General features: G+C 36.2%; 5 protein-coding genes and 4 non-coding genes across 10 annotated transcripts in view; 6 read left to right on the forward strand and 3 right to left on the reverse strand.

Annotated features, from left to right (window-relative positions):
• Window positions 1-1,253, forward strand: part of gnrr-6 (G-protein coupled receptors family 1 profile domain-containing protein) — a gene marked incomplete at its 5' end in the record, with an annotated part of 2,376 nt that extends 1,123 nt beyond the window's left edge. The window contains 5 exons of the mRNA NM_077464.4: window positions 3-147; window positions 200-261; window positions 455-527; window positions 575-746; window positions 1,035-1,253. Of these exons, the coding sequence (NP_509865.1) occupies window positions 3-147; window positions 200-261; window positions 455-527; window positions 575-746; window positions 1,035-1,128 (546 nt within the window). The 3' untranslated portion in view covers window positions 1,129-1,253. The remainder of the gene's footprint in view (window positions 1-2; window positions 148-199; window positions 262-454; window positions 528-574; window positions 747-1,034) is intronic.
• Window positions 1-9,594, reverse strand: part of F13D2.1 (Alpha-2-macroglobulin domain-containing protein) — a gene marked incomplete at its 5' end in the record, with an annotated part of 25,660 nt that extends 16,066 nt beyond the window's left edge. The window contains 8 exons of one of the 2 annotated variants that reach the window (NM_001277040.4): window positions 7,625-7,730; window positions 7,856-7,934; window positions 7,983-8,184; window positions 8,234-8,304; window positions 8,389-8,491; window positions 9,182-9,246; window positions 9,305-9,371; window positions 9,424-9,543. In NM_001277040.4, the coding sequence (NP_001263969.1) occupies window positions 7,625-7,730; window positions 7,856-7,934; window positions 7,983-8,184; window positions 8,234-8,304; window positions 8,389-8,491; window positions 9,182-9,246; window positions 9,305-9,371; window positions 9,424-9,543 (813 nt within the window). Of the gene's footprint in view, window positions 1-7,624; window positions 7,731-7,855; window positions 7,935-7,982; window positions 8,185-8,233; window positions 8,305-8,388; window positions 8,492-9,181; window positions 9,247-9,304; window positions 9,372-9,423 lie in introns of both variants that reach the window. The other variant, NM_001277041.4, reaches the window with a different exon arrangement.
• Window positions 5,777-7,615, forward strand: gnrr-7 (G-protein coupled receptors family 1 profile domain-containing protein). The gene is made up of 7 exons (NM_001392841.1): window positions 5,777-5,936; window positions 5,982-6,099; window positions 6,145-6,298; window positions 6,532-6,880; window positions 6,933-7,036; window positions 7,130-7,271; window positions 7,318-7,615. Exons 1-7 carry the CDS (start codon window positions 5,791-5,793, stop codon window positions 7,448-7,450), a joined length of 1,146 nt encoding a protein of 381 aa, NP_001379083.1. The 5' UTR covers window positions 5,777-5,790; the 3' UTR covers window positions 7,451-7,615.
• Window positions 9,595-12,103: 2,509 nt separating the features above from the next.
• C34F6.16 lies at window positions 12,104-12,325 on the forward strand. The gene has a single exon (NR_072102.1). It is a non-coding gene; the product is annotated as an Unclassified non-coding RNA C34F6.16 (non-coding RNA).
• Window positions 12,326-12,463: 138 nt separating this feature from the next.
• Window positions 12,464-16,820, reverse strand: C34F6.1 (BPTI/Kunitz inhibitor domain-containing protein). Its single transcript, NM_077467.5, has 12 exons — window positions 16,763-16,820; window positions 16,585-16,717; window positions 16,339-16,541; window positions 16,134-16,287; window positions 15,550-15,882; window positions 15,321-15,488; window positions 15,073-15,240; window positions 14,237-15,019; window positions 13,876-14,187; window positions 13,488-13,808; window positions 13,131-13,435; window positions 12,464-13,011 (listed from the first exon to the last, which is right to left on the reverse strand). The coding sequence occupies exons 1-12, from the start codon at window positions 16,811-16,813 to the stop codon at window positions 12,811-12,813; spliced, it is 3,132 nt and encodes a 1,043-aa protein (NP_509868.1). The 5' UTR covers window positions 16,814-16,820; the 3' UTR covers window positions 12,464-12,810.
• C34F6.13 lies at window positions 15,994-16,135 on the forward strand. The gene has a single exon (NR_072103.1). It is a non-coding gene; the product is annotated as an Unclassified non-coding RNA C34F6.13 (non-coding RNA).
• A 905-nt stretch (window positions 16,821-17,725) lies between the features above and the next one.
• On the forward strand, window positions 17,726-17,845 carry C34F6.17. The gene has a single exon (NR_072104.1). It is a non-coding gene; the product is annotated as an Unclassified non-coding RNA C34F6.17 (non-coding RNA).
• On the reverse strand, window positions 17,726-17,845 carry C34F6.14. Its single transcript, NR_072105.1, has one exon. It is a non-coding gene; the product is annotated as an Unclassified non-coding RNA C34F6.14 (non-coding RNA).
• Window positions 17,846-19,433: 1,588 nt separating this feature from the next.
• col-178 (Nematode cuticle collagen N-terminal domain-containing protein) lies at window positions 19,434-20,446 on the forward strand. Its single transcript, NM_077468.9, has 2 exons — window positions 19,434-19,512; window positions 19,562-20,446. Exons 1-2 carry the CDS (start codon window positions 19,455-19,457, stop codon window positions 20,353-20,355), a joined length of 852 nt encoding a protein of 283 aa, NP_509869.1. The 5' UTR covers window positions 19,434-19,454; the 3' UTR covers window positions 20,356-20,446.
• The last annotated feature ends 869 nt before the right edge of the window (window positions 20,447-21,315 follow it).

A 21,315-nucleotide genomic window follows, 5' to 3' on the forward strand; every position in this document is an offset into this window, starting at 1 on the left:
AGCTTCTTGTATTCTGGGGCCCACTGATTGTTCTAATCGTAACGTATGCGGTGATAGCAACCAAGCTCACGAAGTACTCGTTAAAAGCACCTGGAACCCAGAGCATGAGAAGACCTATGCCAACTGCAGCCGATGATTTACCGAAAGGTTCGTATTTCTAACTACCAAAAAGAATAATAGTGAAATCTCATATTTCCAGAAGTTGTTGTCCACGTTAACGTCGAAGACGGTCTACTCAAAAAAGAGGGCAGTATAAAAAAGGTGGGGAACATGCGAAATTGATAATAAAAACAGCTAAAAATTCATAAAGTACATAATCTAATTATAGAACTTATTACGAACTCACATCTTGATTAGTTTTTTTCCTTGTTTTCTAGCAAACTTATGAAAGAAAATCTGTGAGATCGAGAAAGTGAAAACAAGCTGATTACTGTAGCCAATCTTCAAGTTACAGGTGGTAAGATGCTGTGCTGAGGAGCTCATTACAAAGCAACATCGAAAGAAGTCGAATCGTAGAATGAGAGCCAGTAAGTGTTAAATTTTTGTGATCACATAATGATTGGATTTATTAAAGAAGAATCAACAACGACAACATCATCAACATCTACACGAATGCCAACGTGGCGGAAACAAATGCGCAGTCGTGTGTTTCGAACCACAATGCTTGTCATTCTGACCCACTTCCTCTTTTGGTTCCCTTACAATGCACTCGGCTTAATGAAATACATCAACCAATCTATGTTTGAGTGAGTTTTTGCAAAAAAAAAAATCTTGAGCAGCGTTGCTACCGTCAACTAGTTTGAGAGGGTGATTTAGAATGAAAAATTATAGTTGTTTCGGGATATGTAAACCCTTAAGTTTTGAACTGGCAGGTTCGAATGCAAGCAACGTTTTGATAAATTTATGGCATCTCGTAAAACATTTAAAAATTACACATCACCATCTCTAAGTGAGCCTAAGTAAACTCCCGCGAGATACCGGAGAAAACAAAGAAAAAATATCATTTTGTGAATCAAACAACAAATAATTTTCAGAGTTCTTAGCGCAAATGCCAATATTTTCAAAGACTTGCAAATTCTCATCACACTCATCAATCCGTTCCTATACGGTTTCTCAACTGGAAACTAGCAAGAAACCGTCGAGGTGTACAACACATTTAACCAGCTATCACTACCAAGTTTTTACACTTATTTGGTTTTAATAATTATGACTTATTGATTTGAATTTTTTGAAAATAAACCTTGAAACGTTTTATAAGATGTTTTATTGAATTCTATCAAATCTTTTAAAAACTCAATATTGTGCAACTTTGCCAAAGAAAAATGGAATTATTTCGAAGTTTCTCAACAATCTGATACAGGTACCTAGTGAATAGTTGATGCTGCTCCTCATGTTCTTTTTAACGAAACTAGCTGAGTTTAACTATTGAAAAGGATATGTTGCAAAATATCACCAGTACACATAAATGAACGAACATGAACTGCAGATGACTCATGATTAAAAATATATATACCTTTCTATGAATTGAAATAAGCTCACAAAATTGATCAATTTTTTAAAATTAAAAACAATTAAATATATTTCCCCTGGATCATAAAAAAACCGGCAAACCAGACAACCAATATTGGAATTTTATGGATAATTAATATTAAAACCCCAGCTGTAAAATTTTGATCTTTACAGCTGGCTGGTTTTGTTTTTGTGCGAGTTTTATTTTTGAAATTTAAACTACTGTGTGAAAATATACTGTTATTCGATTAATTAAACTAAATTTAAAAAATTAAATGAACTATGTTTTTCAGAGTTATTTGCTTTCCCGAAAACAAAACGGGATAAGCTTAGATTAAAGCCAAACTTGAACTCTTTGAAACACTATTCGTCATTTTCCAGAAATTTATACGAACGGCACGCATAATCATTGTTGGATTACTTGAATTGTACGCGTATGCTAATCTGAAATGCCGGATTTTTGATCTATTATCATTGCAATCTGAAGCATGTCTTCCAAACTTTAAACAGATTGGTAGATCAAAGCTCCCCCACACTTGTCTATCTTGCATTCATCTTCGATTTTATATTTCACTTAATGAACCATTCTCTGTGTTGGGCTCACGAATCTAACTAACTAGACTGCCATGTTTGGACAACCTCCAAGTTATTAAAACCGCCTACGAACAGGAAATAAAGCTCGCGCTGAATTTCTTTGCTATGTCTTTTTTCTTTTTCATTTTTTTTTCATCTGTTTTGCGAGTTGCACCTTCACAGCGATGAGCAACTACTATGACAGCACTATTCTGTCATGATGGACTCGTTAATAAGCAAAATTAGAATCAAATGACTGTTTGGTGTGTTCTCTTATTGAACAAGCTCCGCCCACAAGTTCTCCAGCAGGGTCCCACGCCTTTGTTCACTCTCCATTTCCGAATCATGCAGTGGACTTTTTTCAAGAAGTGTTCTTGTCGCTATGAGGTTCTTGTTGTCCATGACATTTCCAATCGTTTGATGCTTGTTTTATTTCCTTTTCTGCCACGTATTCTCATGTTGCTATTGTTGGGAAAATTTTATTTCCAACATGAATTTTCAAATCGAGTGCCAACTTTCGCTCTTGCAATATAGTTTGTTCTTTTGTTTTGAGTCTTGTTCGATGTTCAATAAAATTTAAAAATTGAGACTCTTAAAGTTCCCAGAATGAACTTGCAATGAGGCAATAGCTGCTAATTTTTTACAAACTTTTATAACCAAGGTAGTTTTTGAGTTTGCATTTTATGATCTCGTTTTAAATTTTATCAATTTTTGGTTGTTGAGGCAACTTGACTATTCAGATTCTTATGACGTTTGAATCGCACCAAGTTTGTAAAAAATGAAATATGTAATTGTTTTTTCTGAAATTTTTTTCAAAATATTTCAGGAGTTTTGATGAGTTAATGGCAAAAATTGACTAATATGGAGTTCAACTCCTAATTATCTTTATGTATTATGCAAAGTGACATCATTTTTTATATAAAAAACCGAATTTTTTCAATGACCAATACAGAAGTTCGTTTTTGAAAATTCGTGAAAAAAACCAACTCTTGATCACAGACGACAAATGAATAATGTACATACATGACCAATAAGAGTGCAGAAAAAATACCACCCAAAAAAAACGTTTTCTCAACTTGCCGATATGCCAGTAAATTCCACAGAAAATGAATGATCGCATCCACGATATTTATGTTTTAACGTTGCACAGAGATAAAGAAGCGAAAACAATTATTGTGTTTACGTGCTCAGTAACCCCTCATTGGGGTCCTTCTTTTTCCTTCTTTGATGCCCGTTTTGTTCGTGAATTAACCTAGTTAATCCCGTCACATCACGAGAAAAAAACGAAACATTCGTTGCATAATCCACATCTCATTGTCTACATCCTGCATTACATCCTCTTTTTTATTGGATTTATACTAGGTTAAGAGAACCTATGACAAAACGTTGGATCATTTATTTTGTGTTTCCCTCTTTTTTCATCCTTCCTATGTGGTCTCTTACCGAAGAAGAAAACTGAAAATCAGATCTTTTTTTTTGTCCTCATGGAAGAAAAATAGGAAGGAAGAACAAGCTAAAATTTGATGGAATAAGACACATATTACATTCCTCTTTTTTCTCGAACCCAGATATTTGTATTCACATTCATCCCGACTATGTTATGTCTATGTTTGGTACCATAGGGGTATTGAGTTGAAAATTCAATTAGGAGGGCATCGAATCCTCTCTATTCATTTGAACCCGGAAAACTACCAAATGTAAATTTTTCTAGCAATTACCGTAGATCATCTGATGAACTAGTACATGTAGTTCTACTTCTACTTCTGTTTCGTAAAAAGCAGACATCTAGAACATATTCCAATACTCAAAACTGAACGAAAGAGAAAGACGTGAAAAAAAAAAGATTTCCTGCTGACAGTTTCTAAAAAAACGAAACAATACAATCCTTAACTTATAAAAGTTAAACATGAAACATTAACAATGTAACTTCAATGTAACTTCAGTTCCGTACTACTTCATATGTGTGTGCTATTTCCGAGTTTTCATTTCATCCGTTTTCAAAAACGCTTCTATTGACACGAACGAGGTGACAAAAGACAAAAAACATATTACAAAATGTGAGCATTTCGGACCGAAGGTAAGTTCAACCCGCCACCGGGAGCGCTCTCCGAGCCCATCACATTCCAAATGCTCTTCGGTTATGATGAGTCGCATGTTTATCTCGTCGCCTCGACCGCCTCCCGCACATGCATTTGCAAATTTTCAATTTCCGTCGTCGTTCTTACTCATAGTCCGGCGCCTGGCTTGGATTTATTCCTAAGAAGGCGCGAACGGCTGGAGTATTTGTTAAATTACAAAATAAATGTGTTGGTTGTTTTAATGCACACTTTTGACGTAACAGTGTCAAAATACATTCATTAGTATTTATATTCACTAAAAATAATGTTGTTTCGAATCGAAAAATAACCGAATTTGCATCGCTTTTTGACTGTGAATAAAAAACTTTCGAAAAAATTTGCAACATTTTACAAAACAACATTTTACTATGACATTTGATCGTTTTGTGTAGCACCATGTAAAAAGTTTTTAATATTTTTCCCACTGAAACGTTTAATAAAAATGTAGGTTTGTTCTTCAGTTATAATTGACAAATTATCCTCACAAAAACAATAGACATTTCAAACATTTCGAATATGTTAATGTTGGGTATCAACGTGTATTGACCCACTCCTTGTAACACTTCTTGTAATAAACTACTTCTCTCCTTGTCACTCGCTCAATACACAACAGATAATAATAATTCGTCATCGAGGCTAATGATGCCACTTATGCTGTCGTAAACTTTTAGCTTGGACGTTTCTCCATATAATTTTCAAATTAAACCTTCTCCTCCCACCACCAAATAACATGTTAGAAAACAAAGATTTTTCTCTTTCAGAAGAGCATTAAAAAAATAGCACCGTTGTGTTTTCCAAAACCACTATTTGTATAGGTAAACTCCAACTATTTTTCTTGAAGTTTCCGTATATTCTCATCTGGTTAGCCTACCCAACAAGTCGTTCGTTTTGCATTTCATTTCCAGAGAACACCGATCGCGTACGTATTACACAATTCCAGCTAATTACATAAGGAAAATGAAAAGAATTGGTGAAAATCCTGTGTATTCATTCCAAAAATGTAATCGAATTCCATTATGTCTGTCACGACTTGCACTTTTTCGAATGATTTCTTCATCGTCTAGTGACACTTCTTCTCTTTTCAGTAGATTGTATTATTTTCTTTCTTTTAGTTTATTGGATCGTTCAACTCTCGGAAGAAAATGTTTCCTAACTCACCAGAAAGCAAAATTCTAGTAAGATGCATAAACACTGTTCCAGTTAGATCATTTATATATCTATACTTAGTAAACAACTGCTATGATCAGTATGCTGGTTACGTATTCATTTCTAATTTCTTCTCCGACGCACCACTTCTTTCATTCTTTCAATTTCCTTATTTCCTAACTTTTTCAACTGTTCTGCCAGTGCATACAAACAAGTTTGACACAAATAAAAAAAATTGCAGCTGAATTCAGTTGAATTTGGGCGTGTGTGGAAAATGGAGGGTGTATGTGTGCGATTTAGGAAAAAAAACGCGAACGTACCTCTAAGTGTTTTGATGTATCTCGGAATATTTATTTAATATATATTTTGTTCTGGTTTAAAGCCGCAAAGTCTTGGTTTACTAACATATTCGTAAAGTTCTGATTAAAAATTCAATTTTCAGACTATGATTGAAACATCTACAAGAATATCACAACTAGTACCAGAAAGGCTGTGGTCAGAAGTGACAGAAGCAAGCATACTTTTTATATATGATATTGCATATATTATAGTGGGATTCATTATTGCTATCAAACTATATAATCAGAGAAAGTAGGTGTTTAAAGTCAAAATTGAAATGCAAAATGAACATTTTAGAGTCAAACGACCAATTCAACACAATGGGCAGTCAGGAAACCACAACTCATTTCTACTTTTCAAAACTAGCTTGTTCGCAAGTGATTGCATGATTATGTTTATCTATGCAGCTGTGAAAGTAGGAAACTTATTGTACGTAAAACTTGAAACCCCACTCTTCCAGGCTCTCTGGCTATTACAATTCGAATGGAAATATGGTTCATTATGGTGCAAAATGTACAGATACTGGTCATCTGTGGCATTCTTTTCGAACTCGAATATAGTTTGCGGTATAGCATTGGATAGGTATCTTTCGGTGTACAGTAATCATATTATTGGTAAGTATTTTGAATTAGAACTTGATTTTTTTGAAAGAGAATTCAATTTGAAATACTTTTCTCAATTCAACATTCTAGAGATAGAAAGTTTTACTGAAGAACTTAATCAAAAACATATTAAATACAAATAATACAATTTCAAGCTGACGTGTTCCAAAAATTGTAGATAATGTATGAAAATAAGACTGCATTTTTCAACAAAGACAAACAATAATCCCTTGTTTTTCAACCAGGTGTTCGTCAGTACCAAAGAACTAAACGGATGCTATATGCTGTGTGGATTATTGCATTAATCGCCGCGCTTCCGCAGCTCATCGTCTGGGAAACGTATCGTCCCAGTTCAGAAGACTGGGAGCAATGTGTCACCGTATTTGCCATTGATCTACACAAATTACCACTCAATTCACCAAAAAAAGATGAGATCAACTTTTGCTCCATGCTCTATGAAGGGTACCATCAAGCAATGGCATTCTGGTTGCCCTTAAGCATAACAATTGCTTCCTACGTTCGCATGATGAGCAGGCTTATTCCATTTTGGCCGTTCACAGTGCTCAACCACTATGAAGACGAGCGACAACAAACGTGAGAAGCTTTAATTTATTTGTGTAATGTTTTCAACTCATTCTATTTCCAGACTATGTACGATTTTCTGGAGCAAAATTAGTGAGAAAATACGAAGCTTCTTCTGCGTAACCATTTTTCGACGGAAAAGCTATGCATCTCAGCAATCAGTGAGAGGTACTACACCTTTTTTCATTGTAGATGTATTTTTAACGTTTTTTTTCCGATATACTTACTGCAAAAAATTTGAAATCATAATTTTTTTTACAGTTCCATTGGCTGAAACAATACGTCATCCACCAACTACAGCTCTTCGACGACAACTAGGCACAACAGTATTTAAAAATGCTTGTGCAATAATTGTGACCCATATTATTCTTTGGCTCCCGTATAATATTATCAGTTTGTCAAGGTATGCTTATCGGCGCAATTGTAATTAATCAGATCTTCTATTTCAGATTCGTAAACGAAGGTTTTTACGAGACCATTTCTCAAAATGGCGGAAATCTTTTCGAGCTCCTTATTCTGCTCAGCTCGTTTTTGAATCCAATCCTATACTCTGGCGGGACCAACACAGCTCATCGAGTCTAGCTTTAGAGGAAACTTAGATAAACTATGTATGAATATTTTTTGACTATGTATTATGCATTTGTGATCTATGACGCCGTTATCGGTGTGTCACGATTTTTTTTTCTTTTTTCCTAGTTTTTTCTCCGGGGGTCTACGCTGAATTATAATAATAAAATAGATGGAAAATAAACTAACTTCTCCAGACCGCAGATGAGTCAGATGACTTCGGTCCTGTGATGAAGATCCAACTTCACGGCAGTACACATGGACAGACCCATTCACAGGCTTTCCGTGGAAATACCTAGAAAACAATGGAATATTTGAGTTTGCCTTCCTATTTTATTATGGGCCGTGTCTATTAGTACAATTTGTGTCTAGAATTTACTAACAAAACTAGATTATTTTGAAAAATAGGGGTTAACTTACTTTGCTTCTACCGTAACGGTAGTTTTGTCCAAATCACTGTTATCTACCAAAAACCCATTCAGTCTATAGTTAGGCAGATCTGAAATCAATTTTCAAAAACAATTTTCTAGCTTCAAGCTTGTTATACCATAATCCTGAACTTGGAATGTTTTCTCGAAAACCAGCATCTCATCAATTTTCTTTGATCCATATTCGACAGGTTGTACCTTCAAAAACCAGTCACCGAAAAATGTGTGCGATGGAATTTCAAGTTGATCAGAAATCATGGAGTCTGTCTCTTCAACACGCTTGACTCGCATCGTTGAAGACTCCACAAACCCTTTTCCGTTCTGAACAATTTATTTGTTTCTTGTATGTTTCTTTTTTGTTGCGACTGACCACAAGAGTTATGCTAAGATCACCTCGATAGATTGATCCAGAATGCGTGAGCGGTAAAATACGGACGTTCACTGGAAAAGTTTAGAATACATTCACAATTCGAAATATGTTTTTTTAACTGCTTCGGCAATAGTTTAGGCTATTGATTCATTTACCTAATTCCGATTTTCGATAGACGGCTTTATCAATATGTATATGAACATTAAACAAATCCGGACGAACGGGAACATTTTGATCCAATTCGACTTCTCCATCGACCTGGAATTTCAAATTTTGTTAAGAATTTGGTAATTTCTCTGATAACTGTCATTCATTCAGTTTTTTTCTCAGGATTCTGAGGAAACAACATGACAAGATAAGCTAAAACAAGTTTTTTTTTAACAAAAAAAAAAACTTTTTTTTTGCAGGTTTTGTTAAATGTTTGCGTTTTATATCATACCTACGTGAAAAACTGAACTGCAATTCAAAAAACAACGCATGAGTCGTGCAAGCCGGCTGCAAGCATGTACCGACCTCCGCCCGGTATATTCTAACGAATTTTTTTTTCAGAGGCTCGCGAAAACTAGAGAAGTTAGGTTGGCGCGATTGGAGCGCAGATTAAACGCTGATGGAGCGATCTTCTAAAGCGGTTATTTTAAACTTCTTTTTCAAAAACGGTAATTACTCGCCTGGAGTGGTTAATTTTTCCATTGTGGGTAATCCCAGAAGCTATTATTTTGAACACTTTCACTTAAACTATGGCTTAAAGAACTTAACTTTTTATCAGAAAAATGTAGAACTGAAAGAACTGACACGCTTATAATAGTTTCAAGACCTACACGTGTCGAATTTCAGAAAAAAAAAGAATCTACGCTCTCACTTGTAAGTCTTAACATAAAGACGTAACGATGATAATGCTTTTACTTAGTTCCGTACCCGATATTCTAAAAAAACATTACAAATGCTTACCTTAATCACAATATGAGCAAATGATTGACTCGAGCTTGTGTGGAATGAAATTATTTGATGTTCACCTGAAATGTTTTCAAGTGTAATTAAAGTTCAAGATGAAAATCAAAACTACAAATCCACCTTGTATTTCTTTGTTTGTTTTTTCTCCTCCGTGATCAATTTGAACAACTGTTTTAACGGACTTTTCCTGAAAGTTTGAAATTATTGTTGGCCAATGGTTAGTCTGTTTTCACACTTACGTTCACTATTGTGATAACATTTTGTCCGTGTAGTTTAAAAAACGGTGGCAAGACAATGACTGGGCTTGTAGTAACTTTGCATGTAATGAATGCAATTATTAAAAATGTCGATAATCTCATTTTTCCATTCTTTGAGTGTATTTTTACGAGATCGATTATCACCTCTGAAAATATAGGAATAAAATTAATTTCGAAATAGTTAGGAAATCAAAAGAGGAAATAGGAAGAGGAGGTTAGCCGAAAGAAATGCCAAGAGCAAATAGATGTGGACGGAGGACAACGCAATTGAAAAATGGAAAAAAATAAAGACGGCGATTTGTATTGAACGGTAGTAAAGAAGGAAAAGGACTATAGGAGGGTATCATTTCGGACAATGCATCATCTTGAATTGACAAAAGAAAAGTGGATCGAAAAACAATACTGCAAGAAAAGTAAAAAGGTTTAGGATGAGTGGCATTTTGAAAATCTACTGTGGTAAGCGAGCTCTCTATTTTAAAGGAACAATAAGCTCTTATTTATTAACGGTGTCCAGAAATGAATAAAATAGAAATAAATCAGAACGTGAGGATATGATGCATTTTTGGCCTTAGAAAATTATTTCTTTGCCTAAAATTGTAATAAAAAATATGATCACAGTAATTTGTTTAATTATAAAAATTGTTTGGAGAACAGCTAGTTTATCAGTGCAAAAGAATATTATTAAAATTAAAAAAAAAAACAAAACGGTGTATTGCTCCAGTTATTTTTATAAGGATTGGTCATAAAAACATACCATATTATTCTAAATGCAAATTTTGTGCAATTTTTGCTTTTTGCAGATTTGGTGGTTTAAAACAGATTCCTAACTGACTTATAATTTGACATCAATAAAAAATGTTTACCTATAAACTGAATTGACTGATTTCTTTTGTAAAAATGTCTTCAGAATGAACATGGGATTCTGTAAAGTTTTGAGAAGAACATAACACTTAAGCTAATTTCATTATTCATATTTTGACAAAAGACACAAAAATATGTATTAGTTTCAAGAACTCGAAATTTAATAATGGTCACATGATATTGTTCACTTTAAGTTAAAATCGCAGAAAATGATATACATGCAAACGCAGACAGTGATATAAATGAATATAATGATGTAACAGATAATTGATATCAATATGGAGGGCATAATGTACAGACGCGCATAGCGGACAGCAAGACAATCAAAACCATATCTTCTGGAAAATTCGATTCTTGTTGTTGCCGACGAACATGTGGCAACATACCAAATGGGTGCCAAAAAAGATGTTATCCTAACATTCTCTGCCGTCTCTTCTCTTTTCTTAATCACTAGCGTTCCCGTCAGGCGGGTTGGATCTCCTCTCAATTGAATGGAAAAATCCTATCATTTTCTATCACCACGCTTGTTCGTCTATCGATTGTTAGCAATTTTCTTCATTTTGAAATTGAAATATAGGCTAAGGTAGTTTGTAATTTATACGAAAAAAAGAAGGTATCTCAGAAACATTCACTTCAAATGAGTTGTGTACACTTTCATTGCATCAAAAATGCTTACAGTTGGGTTAAAAAATGATTTTTTTTTAATTTAAAAATTAATTTAAAAATGTAATTTGACTTGAATATCCGTTCTATTGATAAATTTTTTGGAAATAACAAACAACTTTTTAAAGAGTGCTAAAATGTCCAAATATGATAGTACAATTTTTCAATAAAATTTGGAAATTTGATTTTATTTCGAGTCAAAAAATAATGTCAACTCAGTTTTGCCTATTATTGAAAAGCCGTCAATCAAATAATTGCCTTCTTCTATTTTTTTGTTTTAATTCTGTTTGAAATAATATTATTTCAGCATTATAGGAATTTGAATTACGACATTGCTTTATGCTTCTTCAAAAATAGTGCAAATTCAGTTTCCATCATCTTTTACTCGAAATAAAAAATTTTCGAAAACTGGTCGAAAAGTATTTGGTCATTTTAGTGCTTTTAATCCACTAAACAATATGCGCCGGTTTTGCTCGGACAATCATTAGTTTCATTTCAGAAACAAACTTGAATTTTAACTTACCGCATTTTACGTTACCGGTGTTGATTTTGAATGAATTTTTTCTGAATGGAAATAAGATGTCATAGATTTATTGTTTCCGGTTTAATAACGTTTCTTATAAAATTTAAAAGCACGTTTCCTAGATGTCCTAAAAGTAATGTTCATTATGAATTGTTACATAAATTTATCTGAGTCATCACTCACACAAGATTTGCTTTTTTTTTTAAATAAAAACAATTGTAACATCAAAAAAAAATCAAAAAAATTAAAAACTTCCTAGTTGGATATTGAAAATGAAAGGCATTTTGTGATTAGAAATTTTGCAAAATGATATTGTCTCCATCCTTTGTTATGAAAAACGGCAAAGTGTATATTATCAATGTGCTCACAATTTTATAAACATTATGACGGCATGTGGGAATGCGAATGACTAGAATCTAAAACTCCAATTGAAAAGATTTGATGAAATTTGACGTTAAAAAAATCAGAAAGTGAACGATAAATGTTTTGCTTCTTGGTATTTAGTGGAGAGTAAAAAGAAATAAGTGTGTGTGTGAGGAGTATGACTCATCGATTGGCCAAACTTCACGGCAATTATCGAGAAAGTTTTGTGTGTGGCGATGGTGGTGGCAATGAGACAGGAGAATGAAATGAGATTCCTTGGATTCTGTCTACCAGGTCAATTACCTTTGATTATTTGAAAGAAAGAAGAAAGTGTCAGAGGAAACTAGATCAAAAATCACGGCAAAAGCGTGTCTGAATGGAAAGGGCATCTCTGTAATTTGAGAAGACAGGCTTGAGAAAATGGAGAAGCCTGAACAACGAAATTGAAAACTGGGAAGAAAATTGATATGATTTTTTTTCCGAATATCGGGAATCTGAAATTTGAAGATCAAAAAGTGGGATTATTGATCCCTTCGTGATTTTTTCAGAACTAAACAGCTGACTTGATTAATCAGGTTCAGTTGGTGAACAGAGGTCGAATGAAAGATGGCTAAGGTGAAATGTTTATTCAATTACACTGAATAAATATTACAATGAATGTATAAAAATCTTTGTTATAAAAATGGATGGTAGTGGTCAATTTTGATGGCGCTGAGCAAACAGAGCTTGGTACGACTCAGAGAAGGTAAGAATGGAACAAAACAAAAAAATGAAAGCATATTTAATAATGAGAGAGACAATTACAAAAAAAAACAAGGAGATCCAATCAAAGAACTCTTTTTGGTGATTTTCAAGGGAGTTAATTTAGTTGTTTGTTAAAATGAAATAGCGACAATTACCGGTAAAAAGAGTGAAAAACAATTGAAGATTGAGAAAAGTTATTTGAAAACAAATTACATTTACAATCTATGTCTTCTCTTGTATTCTTTACAGCAGATTTCAGTACATCTTTGCAGAGAATGGAAGTTGTTCAATGTTCCTTCACACCCTCCATATTGATATTCAACACAAGTATCTGTGTTCGCATCATAACCATATCGCTTCTCAAAGTTATTGCATGGTCCCGAGTCGCGAGCTGAGAGGCAGAAATCCATTGGGTCCTGAAAATAAAAAAATAAATGATAACTTTCTCCATGATAAGCGTGTAGTGCCGTTTGATCCGTATTTGTTCTCAACCTGTTTCACTCTTTTTCAAACTTTTCACTCTGGAAAAGCTTACCTGGCAACAAATGGAAACATTGAACTCAGAAGACATGTGGCAAATAAATCCTTCCGGACATCCCTTGTCAATACCGCACGAGGTTACTGTTGATCCCTCAATCAATGGAATTCCATGCGGACAATAATTTCTGTATTCTGGACATGCTTCCATACAAGTATTTTGACTAATGAAGTTGTTTTCGTTTCCAGCAACTCCTCCGTATGTAAATGGAGCACATCTGTTTTGTTTGCGATCGAAGAACCATCTTGGCAAGTCTTCTGATCCTGTTCCTTCCTCTACGGCTTGATCACACGGGTCGATTTCTGAATTCAATAATAAAATAAGTGTCTAATAATAAATGGAATTCACGCATACTTCTCTTAGGGCAGCACAGCGTAGTGAGAGCACTAGATCCAACGTGACAGTACGAATTTTGTGGGCAGCTGTTAACTCTCTGTCCACCAGTACACAACATTCTTTCTCCGGTGGTGTCAACCAACGGATCACCATAACCGCACGGATTCATTTCCTTGCAAGACTGTCGGCACGACTGTTTGGTCAGGAAGTTGTTTGAGTTTCCTTTCATTCCCTTGTAAACAAATGGACGACACATTTGAATTCCTCCATCAAAGAACCAACGCTCGAGTTTCTCAACTCCTTGACCAACCTCTAATGGGAGATCACATGGACGACGGGCTGGAAATAGAATGCAAAATTGAACAGTTGCGTGAACTAAATGATATCTCTCTAGTAGTCTACTCACTTCCAGGGCAACAGTTGGTTGTCTCGGGGGCACCTCCAACATGACAATAATATCCGTTTGGACATGTGTCTTCTCCGCCGCAAATGACTGGTTCTTTTTGCAAACTAAGCAGTGGTTCTCCCAAGCTGCAAGGGTTTGGAAGTACTGGACAAACAAGACCGCAATCTTCAAGAGTCAAAAAGTTGTTGGCATTTCCCTTCTGTCCTTCGTAGCTGAAATCGCGGCATCGGCGAGTTTCTTTGTCATAGTAGTATCTTGTAATTGAAAATCCTCCTGTTCCAGTAGCCAATGCTTGTTGGCACGGGTCACCATCTATGAATATATATTTTAGATAGAGTTAAAATTTTTAGAACAAACATACGTTTTGGACAACAATAATTCTCCGATCCTTCAACTCCAATGTGACAGAAATGGGTGGATGGACATCTCTCATCAGGAGAGCACAACTTTGGTTTAGTGCCAATCAAGAGCGGTTTTCCATTGCCGCATGGATTCTCAAATACTGGACAAACTGACAAGCAGTCTTCCTGTGTTAGGAACATATTCTGATTTCCTCCTTCTCCGCTGTAAATGAACTTGACACATTTGTTGAGGTTTTTGTCAAAGTGCCATCTTGTCAGATGAGAGTTTCCGTAACCCTTCGTCATTGTGAGTTCACACGTATTCTGAACAGCAGAGCAGCACACAGTTGTGTCTGGAGTTATTCCGACGTGGCACCAGTGCGAGCTTGGGCATGGCGAACTTGGGCTGCATGTGCGTGGCTCGTTGGTAGGTGTCATAAGCATTGTTCCTGATCCACATGGATTTTTGCATTCTCTTTTACACTTAGATTCACATTGTTGTTTTGTGAGGAAGTTGTTCTGGTTTCCTTTAGCTCCATTGTAAGCAAAAGACTTGCACTGTCTATTGCATGACTTATCTGCTGGGTCAGCGTACCATCTTGTGAGATTCGCGGTTCCTTCTCCGGAAAACATTGGAAGAGAGCATGGATCTGGGGAAGCTCCTGGACAGCATACTGAAGATTCTTTGGAAGCTCCAATATGGCACCAATGTCCGGCACTGCATTCAGTTCCATTTGAGTTTTCCATTCCACATTCCTTCTTTTGAGCATAATTAACTGGGACAGGGCATGGGTTATCCCACTCTAAAATACAATGTAAAATCTTAAATAACGAAGTATTTGTTGAAAGTTCCTACTTTGACATTTTTCTTGGCATTGTGTATATGACAAGAAGTTGTTCTCATTGCCCTTGGTACCCTTGTACATGAACTCTGTGCATCGCTTTGAGAAAGTGTTATAGTAGAATCTCTTGAGGAGGGCTTTACCCTGTCCGACGTTTATCGAGAGTAAGCACGGATCGGTTACTGTAAAATTAAAATAAATAGAGCCTTGGCGAGAGGTAGAGAACAAATAGAGTAAACGTTTGACAAAAAAAAATGCTCACGTCCACTGTTCTCACAGCAAGCAGTAAGTTCCGGGTTCTCGCCAATATGACAGTAATAGCCGTTCGGGCACATTGAATCATCGTTCGGTCCGCAAATAATACGAGATCCATTCTTATATTTAGCAGCGTTACTGAATTTGCATGGGTTTGCCTCATCAGTCACAGTTTCTAAAAAATCAAGAGTGATAATATTATGTGATATTGTTAAGTACTGAAGTAAAATCTAAACCTGTTTCACATGCATCCACACATTGAGCTTTGGTGACAAAATTATTAGCGTTTCCACGGATCCCCTTGTATAAGAAACGTCTACATTCTTTGGCCTGATTATCAAAATACCATCTAGCTACAAGTTCATCTCCCTCTCCAGTGTCCCTTCTCTGAGCACATCTGTCTTCCGAAGAAACTAATGGGCAACAAGCGGTAGTGGAGAAAGATGCTCCTGTGTGACAATAGTGATCTTCTGGGCATCCTCCGTTTGGTTGGTTCAAGTAGTTGCATGAGATTGGAGTGGAGAATTCGTTGAGAAGTGGCTGGCCGACGGCGCATGGGTTGAAGTATTCTGCAAACGGTGGAGGGAAAGGTGTGAAGATGCATTTTGATATAACGGGAGTCGCAACTACTACTATATATCTATTTGTTTGTTTATTATTGACACATAATTATCTTTTAAGTGGTTGCTTTGAAACGCAATGAAACGCGTTCAAATTGTCGGCGGCTTGGTCAGTTTGGTTGAACTGTTCGATCACGCAGACAAACATTACAAAAAATGCTGGGTTGGGTGGGTGGTTTGGTTGCAGGCAAAAAACTTACTGGCTTTTGATGTTTGTTTGCGCTCCGGACGCAAGTACTTTGTTGTTGGTGCAACAGTAGTCTCCGGTGCTGGAGTGGGGTCTGTATGTGATGGAGCCATAGACGGCGTGGATTCTGGAGCTGGAGTTTCAAGAGTGGTAGTTGTAGTTGGTGGCTAAAAAATAGAGAATGGAGATAAAGAATTACTAACTATTGTTCTGCTTACCTGAGTAGTAGTTTCAGTGATTAGAACTTGTTGTGTTGTGATAGGAGCTCCAACAGTTGGTCTAGGGTAAGTGATTGGGGGAAGAGTGCTTGGTGGCGGAGTTGGCAGTGTTGGAAGTGGTGGAGCTGGATTAACCACTGGCCTAATGGGACCTGGTGCAGACGGAATAGTTCTAATTTGTACTTGAACATTTGGCCGGATATCTGTTATATGAATATGACAAAAAACGAAACTATGTCGACTTACTTGTTGGTCTGACATTCCACCTGTATCTAGTCTGTTGATTACATCTGTTTTGACAATTAGTTCTTACTGGATAATACATTGTTCTCTGTTGTTGTGGTTGCATAACAGGTCGCATCTGTTGTTGCATATAATACTAGAAAAATGTGGTTGTTGTAATTCATCTTTCTTATTATTTTACCTGTGATAAAACCAACGGCACCAAGGCCACTATGAAGAGCAGCAGTCTCATGGCTTCGCTGTAAAATGAGTAAATTTAAAATGAATCTAGTGGATATGAGAAGCAAATCGGAAGCCAAAAGTGCTTGGTGATCCGAGTGTAGGTCAACTTCGTGAAATGAGTGACCGCTGGCCGGAAATGTAAACAGGGTGGTCGAACTCCTTGTGGGGAGGAGCTGACGGCGCGCGGGGCGGGAGCTTGATCTAAAAAATGGCTCGCAGGTACAAGGTACCGTGTTTTGTGAAAGGGAAAATGAAAATAGAAAGAGGAAAATGGAGTTCTTAACACTTAAAGGTCAGGTAAAAAGCTCAAACAAACAAAAGTAGGGATTTCGAAACACTGCTGGTAAAAACCTAGAACAAAAATGATATAATCATGTTTTTGAAATTGGGGGTTCAATTTTAATAGCTCAAACTGCTCTTATTATTTGGATTATAGTCTATGTGTCCTCCAACAAAAAACATCGCATAATTTTATTATTTCAAAAAACGTTGTAGTGCCACTTTGCAAAATAAGTTCATGCAATCAAATTTGTTTTTAACCTGAAAATTGAATTTGTTTTTATTCAATACCAATTTTTAATTTATTAAGTGTATCAATTGTTGCGTCCCTATTTTAAAGCAGGAGTCATTTTGACACCATAATCACTAATTTAGATGCAATTATACATACATCTTTAGTATTTCTGATTGCAAACTATTATACATAATAACAAAACCGTTCGAAAATTAGTGTTCCATTTTTTGTTTGAATTGCAAAAACTTTCGAAATTTAGTATACAGCTACATTAATAGAAAAAAAAACAATTTTTATCATTACCACCCGCGCAATAAACTTAAATTCATTGCACAATCTCTATGTACTTCCCGTCTGTCCAGTTCAAAGTTTGATAATTCTCGTAAAGTCGCCCGCTCCCAAAAGCTTCTCCCTGTCCACGTCCGTTTTTGACATGTAGTGGACATTGTCGCGCCCCGGTGCTTACCTATTTCTCTTTACATTCCGCTGTTTCTCGTCGTCATACAGACAGCTAACTCAAGACGTACGCCGAAAAAAGAGTTGTGCTCTCCCCCTCTGGATAAACATTGACCTAAATGACAACTATTTTGCTCTGCGTGACACTTATACTAACTGCTTTGTTTGGACTTCGTCATCACTTAAGTTTTAAAAAATTGATAAGAAGTTATCGTGATCAAGTGTGGTACACGTTGGAAAATATGTATTCAGAATAGTGTTTGAATGTCAACGTTGTTAATAACCAGTCTGGAATTAATGTTGAATGTTGAAATTGTATTGTAACTCTGGAGTGTGTAGTAAAGTATTAGCCGTACACATATTTGGAACTGAAAGGCTTCTCGAACCGTTCTTCTTCAAAATATACTTTAAAACAAGTATTTTGGAGTATAAGGTCTACAATTTGTGGATCGCTGTTTTCAAATATTCCAAGTGAAATCTAAAAAGCAATTCAAAATTTTCTTTAAAAACCACCCGTAATAAATATTTTTTAAGACTAAGCCAATATATGAAAAAAGAAATAATGTAATTAAATACTTATTTTTTATAATCTTTACTGATTTTTGTCTGTGTTTTATACGTGTAACACAAAAAGTGAACACTGAAACAGTAATTTCTCAAACATCGAAACATCACTCTCGAAGAACTAAGTTCTTGTCCCACTTCCTTTTTGGCATTTCCAAGTAATCGAAAGTAGCCGTAGTGGCAGGAACTATCCACAGCTATTATCACCGATCATCATCAAAAAGGGGGTTCTCTGGCGTTTTTTGTGTCCTCAAGTCAATTTCATTTTTCTGCACGCTTCTCTGTTCACACTGCGAACCTAAAGTTCGCATACTCTTTCGTTTGGTTTTTTTACTTCGCGCCCGCGCCAGTTTACACTTTTACTTGCTGGTTTCATATATCGTTCAGGATTACCGAAAACGAAGACGTCGACGACGACGGAGAAGAAAAAGGTGAAAGAAGAGACGAAGGAATTGAGTGATGGCAACTGATTGTCGTTGACATTGCTACTAGCGAATGTTCTATTACTGCTTTTTGATTGAAACAAAAAAATCAGGAAACCGGTTAAAAACAACAACAGTTGGCTTTCTGAAATTGATAAAAACGGTTTAGGTTGGGAAGCATGGAAATTATTACACTTCAAAGAGTTCAGGAACAACAAATTGAACATTTGTTTAAAGCAAACTCCAAACATTTCTGTTTGTTCAAAATATGATATTCCTAAGAATCAAAAAACATTTCTGAAGTTAAAAATGTTGATTTTTTATCTTTATTCAAAAAAAGTGTATTTAATCAAATTGTTAAAAACTGCTTGAGACCGATTTTCAAAATCATTGAAAACTCATTGCATTTTTTTTCTTTCCCCTTAGTTTTGACGAACTGATCTCAATTTTTTCCTTCGACTTTTTTCAGTAATTACGGTAGAAACCGACTAGATTTCAAAAATGATAAGCAGTAATTGGGAAAGTTGTCGCGGCTACCCTCCGAAGGTGATGCGTGCATTGGAGAGACAACGAGTGTAAGAGACCGACGCAAAAAAAATCCACAAAGTTTAAGAAGGCGTGGCAAACTTCCTTCTTCCGTTTGATGGTAAGTATAAATAGGTGACTGACCAATTGTAGAACCACATTCCGGTGCAATGGAAGACAAGGCAAAGCTTGTACAGGCGTCCGAACTCAAAAAGTTTGCCTTCTTCGGTAAGAATCATACGGTTTCTGATCATCTAATAGTTTTTATTGTTTTCAGGAGTGGCAGTCTCCACTGTTGCTACTTTGATAGCAATTATTGCTGTCCCACTTCTTTGCCTTCATATGCAAACTGTTCATTCTGGTCTTTCCGACGAGCTTCTTTTCTGCAAATCAAAGAATGTTGACATGAGAAGCGAAATCGAGAAGCTTTCCGTTATTCGTGACAACGGAAGACAGAAGCGTCAAACTCCACAAACTTGCTGTTCATGCGGTATTGGAGAAACTGGACCAGCTGGAGTTCCAGGACAAGAAGGAGCCCCTGGAAATGACGGAAAAGCTGGACAACCAGGAGCACCAGGAGCTGACGCTGACGAGCAAGGTTTTCATTACAAGGCTCCAGAATTCTGCTTCGACTGCCCAGCTGGACCACCAGGAGCCGTTGGAGGACCAGGACCAAAGGGACCACCAGGACCACCAGGAGGTCCAGGAGAGCTTGGAGGACCAGGACGTGGAGGAAACCGCGGACCACCAGGACCACGTGGACCACCAGGAGAGGCTGGACCAGACGGAGAGGGAGGACGTCCAGGACAAGCCGGACAAACTCGCTCAGCTCCATCTCCACCAGGACAACCAGGACAACCAGGAGAACCAGGATCGCCAGGAGAGCCAGGACCAGATGGACGTGCTGGACATCCAGGACGTAACGGACCACCAGGACCACCAGGAGACAATGGAGGTCAAGGAGAGCCAGGAAAGGACGGAGAAGATGGAGAGAACGGAGCTGCTGGAGCCGCTGGACCAAAGGGATCTTGCGACCACTGCCCACCACCACGCACTGCCCCAGGATATTAATTCACTTCTCTCTAATTTTAGTGAATCTCATTCTAATAAAAAATTGCCTCAATTACTCATCTTACATCATTCGCATAATGAAATAATGGCTCTATATTGAGTATATAACTCCCACGAGTAGTTCGCGTAAAGATTCGCAAATGGTTCGCATATACAAAAAAGTGCCTCTGAAAGATTATTTTCAGTTAAAAATAGAGCATAAATATATAGATTTTTATCCTGAAAAATAACTGAACTACTAACAAGAGAGGCTATCACAAAATTCAATGTGAACAGATTTTAACACAGAGCAAATAGGACTCGATTTGAGACAGAAATGTATTTCTACTCTTGATAACTTAACATAATGTTAGTAGAAACCATTGTTTGGTAGGCCTCAAATGGCAAATTATATATGTAGCTAAAACAGTCAGCACCAGAAGCACATTTACTGACGAGTTCATGACGAACAAAGTTTCAAAAAATTCTCGTTAATTTTTTGTGGTACATTTTATAAAGAAACGGGTTACAAAACGGAAACGATAGTATGGTTTTTCACAGCGTTTTTTTTCTATATATACTTTTTTTTCTATATATATATACATGTTGTTACAAACAAGCGAACATCGTTATACATCAATTGTTTAATTTTGTGAAAATTTTAACAATATATTTATTCTCACACGGACCATTCTCAAACCTGAAAATGTTAAATATAGATTTTCAAAATTGCTGCACGATGTTGTTTAGACGTCATTTTCCTTGGCACTTAAAATGATAAAGTAAGAATGATAATGATTAACCAGTAACAAGATATGCAGCTTTCATACATGTTTCTCATTCTCTATCAGAGTTATGAATTGAATATTTAGTATTTTTCTTAATTTCGCGCGTTTCAGTGATTGTTTTCCTAAATGATCTTGCCCAAGTATCAATTTTCTATATATTTTCTCTCAGCCAAAAAATGAAATTCCATGATAC

Source organism: Caenorhabditis elegans, chromosome X (genome assembly GCF_000002985.6).
Source record: "Caenorhabditis elegans chromosome X".
NCBI lineage: Eukaryota > Metazoa > Nematoda > Chromadorea > Rhabditida > Rhabditidae > Caenorhabditis > Caenorhabditis elegans.